The 4,857-nt window shown below is 43.7% G+C and overlaps 1 protein-coding gene across 2 annotated transcripts; it reads left to right on the forward strand.

Annotated features, from left to right (window-relative positions):
- The first annotated feature begins 200 nt into the window (after positions 1-200).
- gors2 (Golgi reassembly-stacking protein 2) lies at positions 201-4,392 on the forward strand. Of its 2 annotated transcripts, none has more exons than XM_014163946.3 (10): positions 201-430; positions 872-952; positions 1,291-1,494; positions 1,650-1,736; positions 1,839-1,969; positions 2,060-2,192; positions 2,322-2,445; positions 2,909-2,992; positions 3,088-3,204; positions 3,310-4,392. In XM_014163946.3, exons 1-10 carry the CDS (start codon positions 368-370, stop codon positions 3,576-3,578), a joined length of 1,293 nt encoding a protein of 430 aa, XP_014019421.1. In that variant the 5' UTR covers positions 201-367; the 3' UTR covers positions 3,579-4,392.
- Positions 4,393-4,857: the final 465 nt, after the last annotated feature.

The following is a 4,857-nucleotide window of genomic DNA, read 5'->3' on the forward strand; positions in this document are numbered from 1 at the left end:
AAATGAAAACATGTCAGTTTGTCAATTTCACGAGGTTGGAGTAATAACATGTTCAACTACTTAAGATTGGTTCGAATCTAAGTTGTGCTTTTAGATTTCAAGGAAATGAACAACTAAAGTAAAACATTGTTCCTGTGTTATTGACCTCTCAAACCCCGGCCTGGTCTGCTGTCAAGCGTTCCCGGAAGGCTCACGATGTTGCGTCTCTGGGTTTAGAAACTCTCTCTTGCAGTGTACCGGAAGTGTTGCTATGTAGGCAATTTAGCCTATTTTTCGAATCATTCCGGAAACAGAGGGAAATAAAAGCTACTGTGGCTAGCCAGCCAATCGCAGTTTCACCACAAAAATATCCAGGGTTTGAGGAGACATGGGGGGAGCACAGAGCATCGAAATACCTGGAGGAGGATCCGAAGGTTATCACGTCCTCAGAGTATGGATATTTGCTTGCACACGGGGTCATGCTAAACCATGAGCTGTAACTGGGATAGCTGATAATGGGAACAACACAGGAATGCTTGTCAACAGACTGAATGATGTTGCGGCCTTCTGATTGCCGTAGCCTGTCAGTGTGTATTTTAGGGGCTTCCTATGAGCAATTCACAACATGTTTGCTGTTCAGAAAACAAACTATGTGTAGTCTAACAAATTAAACAGAGCACTGTCTGAAAACTTGCTAGCTGATTTGGCTAACTAGCTAGATTGCAAGCCAGCCATGAAGCTAGGCCATCACTTGACTTGAGGAACCGGTCCGTCAATGTGCAGTGACGGGGTGTGATTTCCTTTCAATCCAGAACACAGTTGTTGTTTCATTGAATGTTTCAAGGCAATAATATGATTGTGCCATGTGCAAACTTCATGTCTCAATTTGCAGGTGCAAGAGAACTCCCCTGGTCATCTTGCAGGATTGGAACCATTCTTTGACTTTATTATTTCCATCAGTGACACAAGATTGGTAAGCTGTCATTTCTCAAATGATCTACCTCTGGTATCTGTCAGATCCCTAGCAGCTCAAATGTTTCCAAAGCCAGGGATACAAGACAACCAATAGCTGGACTAACTTTGTTTACAGGTGATGCACTTTAACATGGTTGTGAGTAGATAGTTACAACCAGAAGTTACTTTTCGTTGCAGGTTAGGAGAGCATTTTACCTAACCCTTTATCTAACTTAATAATCCTGATCCTGCTACATTCATTCTCCTAACCTGCTACGAAAAAGTCACGTCTGGTCGTAGCTTTATACCACCTAGTCAAAACCCTTTCAAATCTGCTAACGTCTTCACTCTTGTCAGAACAAAGATAATGACACATTAAAAGACTTGCTGAAGGTGAACGTGGAGAAATGCATCAAGATGCTGGTATACAGCAGCAAGACCCTTGAGCTGAGGGAGACAACAGTCACACCCAGCAACATGTGGGGAGGCCAGGGGCTGCTGGGTGTCAGCATCCGATTCTGCAGCTTCGAAGGAGCCAATGAGAATGTGTGGCATGTTTTGGTGAGCGAATCGCCTTGCAGTTTAGAGCTGCGGACATGAATGAATGTGAAACAGGAAACGCCAGGATTGTGTAGCTTAATCATGATGTGAAGACTTTCAGTAACCCGAGTGCATATATTTACAATATCGATCTGCATTCTATTTCTTGTCCTCAGGAAGTGGAGCCAAACTCTCCTGCAGCCCTGGCTGGTTTGAGACCACTCACTGACTACATCATAGGTGCGGACACTGTCATGAACGAGGTGTGTGGAATGCCTTTCTTTAGTGACAATTCAATGATGTTCTCCCTACGCTAAACTGTTGATGATGATTGCTATAGTGTTTGGCTATGTTTTTCCCCGCAGTCTGAAGATCTCTTCTCCCTCATTGAAACTCATGAAGGGAAAGGGCTTAAGTTGTATGTGTATAACACTGACACGGACAACTGTCGGGAGGTGGTCATCACTCCAAACTCTGAATGGGGTGGAGAAGGCAGGTAATGGCATTGACATTTGTTGTTCATTGATTTAGCTGAGGTGCCTATAGGCTGGCAGGTAGCACAGTTACTCTCTCTGCCCTTCTTCAGCCTAGGTTGTGGGATTGGCTATGGCTACCTGCACAGGATACCCACACAGCCATTTGAAGAGGGTAAGAAGATGAGTTTCCCTGGACAGATTCCAAGTGAACCGGTTTCCCCACTCAAGGATGGCTTCACAGAGGTAAGACCTTTTTGGAAATGACCGACGACTTTTCACTCCTAATACCTGGCAGTCACGTGAGGGAATTTATGTACTCTGAGAATATTCGACAGCGCTAGGTGTTGATCCCAGTTTTAATTTGTTCCTCAGGTTCAGCTCTCTGCTGTCAGTCCTCAACCTGCGGTGCCTTCTGCTCCGACTGGGTTGGAACAAAATCTCTCTGACCTGTCAATCAGCTCAGCTCCTCTCACTGTCCCGAACGCTCTACAAACAGGTATGCTAGGTATCATTACTCTTCATTTAGATGCATATTGCTTACTGACTTGATATCACCAGGTAAGAGATTAGTATTCTCGGCGGTGTCAGAGGAAGGCCCAAAAAATGGTCATACTTCAGTCCCCCAAGTTAAATGGCCACCCGGACTATTTATATTGACACCCCCATCATTTGTTTTGTACACTGCTGCTAATCGCTGTTTATTATCTATGCATAGACACGTTATCCCTACCTATGTGTACAAATTACCTCGACTAACCTGTACCCCCGCACATTGACTCGGTACTGGTACCCCCTGTATATAGCCTCGTTATTGTTATTCTGTGTTACTTTTTATTTTTTACTTATTTTCCTAACTCTATTTCTCGAACTGCATTGTTGGTTAAGGGCTTGTAAGTAATTCGGCGCATGTGACAAATAAAATTAGATGTTATTACAATGGATTGTCTTTGTCCAAGGAGTGCCTACTATGCCACTGTTGCCTAGCCAAGTCGGCCCCCTGCTAAGCACTGTACCTCCAATCCTCCCTGCTACCACGTTACCAGGTACGCGCTAGACACGGTTTGGTAACAATATAATGCTGCATGTATAATTTGCATGTGGCTTTGTGTATTTAAATATATTCATATTTCCTGCACAGGTCTAATGTCGTTACCCGGAGGCCTACCTCCCCTTCCCAACCTGCCAAATTTGAATTTCACTTTGCCAGACTTCGGCACTGTATCGTTACCCGGTATTGGAGGGATTCCACCAGCAGGTAATGTCAATGTTTTCAAGATTCTTTATTTTTAAAGATGTTTATTTGAATACTACTTTCAGTAATATTTCTGTATTGCTGAAACATTCCACCTGTGTTCCTCAGGTTTCCCTCCATTGGCCCATCTTCCTCCTCTAACTCTATCCATGCTCAACTCTCAGCTGCCCCTGGTCCCAGGGGTAACTCTGCCTCCATCTGAGTTCACTCTGCCACCTGTCTCTGCAAACGTCAAAGTCTCCTATGAGCAGAGACCTGCCCTCATCCCGGACACAAAATCCTCCAGCGCCCCAGTGGTCATTGACAAATTGACGGAAACACTCCTCCCTACACCAGTGGCCTCCTTTGAACCAACAGAAGCGACCTCTGAGTCCTAACAGAGAACCATCTACCAACAAGCTCTACTATCTTTAAAATTCAACAATCTGGAAACACTTATAGTTGTACTACTGAAACTATGGTTGTGCCCCTAATTCTCCACTTTGTTCCGAAAGTGTGTATACTTCCTGTCATGGATTTACAAGCTCTGGATTAGTGTAATCATTGGCGAGTGTTTCTCTCTCCCCCTCCCCCCCCCTTAAATCCATCATGGGAAGTGTGCAGCCAAGTGCACACTCTGGAAAAAGGGTGGAGAATCAGGATGTAGCCATGGTTGTTGAAACAGCAAAGGTCCTCAGAAGGATGGGAGAATTGTGAGAGACCCACTTTAGTAAATTGATACTGCATTACAAGCTAAGGGCTCTTATTCAATCCGTGTAGCGGAAGTTCGGCTTTACAGTGTGATTGGAATTTAAAGGCAATGTTCCCGCTTTAGTGGAGACTGAATTCACGGTAAATGCTGCAAATGTGAGCTCAAAGCAGCAATCAGCAGTAGAAACAAAGCATGCTCCCTGCCCGTTTTGGTAAAACGCTGAGGGATATGTAACCACTCAAATTCATAGACAGAGCTATGATGCAAAAAATGTTTACAAACATTGGAGTAAAACAAGCTTATTTTGGGTTCTGGACAGTTGAACTCAGCTCATGAGCCATTTGTTATATTCAAAAATTCATTAGGTCCATATCAATAAGTCCAAAAATTCTAAATTGTGGAATCTAGTACTTCAGCTTGTACTAAAACACTTCATATGAATGAAAGTGTAATTGAACCATCCCTTGATTAAATGATGTATTTTTGCCTGGGTGTGAAAATGACGGTGCTTTACTTTTGAAAACCACAGGGTGTCAGTGTAGGACCAATGAAATCTACTTGGGTGAACAATGGGATTGTTCATTGTGCACTTTACATGTACTCTTCGAACTTGGTGGAACAAAAATATTCTTTATGGATGCAAATGTAAATCATGTTTGTAGCTGTAGATCCAGTAGGTTTGCATGATTCATCCCGTGTAGGCCTAATACACGTAATATGTCTATTGAGCCCTTCAGCATTTTGTTTTAAGATGGTCAGTGGAACAGAATATATTGGGCTGTGTAACTCCATACCTGCAAATAACCTGAAGGTCACCGTCTGGTCACAGACGCCTGACTGCAGCGACAAGGAGTACTCATCATACTTTGATCTTCCCCTCAGTTTCAATAAAGCCCTTATCCATCAAATGGAACAGCGGAGTGCTTCTCCCACCGTCTCCAAAAGAAGTCACTCGTATGGCATGC

The sequence above is a fragment of the Salmo salar genome, chromosome 21, assembly GCF_965601325.2.
Source record: "Salmo salar chromosome 21, fSalSal1, whole genome shotgun sequence".
Taxonomy (NCBI): domain Eukaryota; kingdom Metazoa; phylum Chordata; class Actinopteri; order Salmoniformes; family Salmonidae; genus Salmo; species Salmo salar.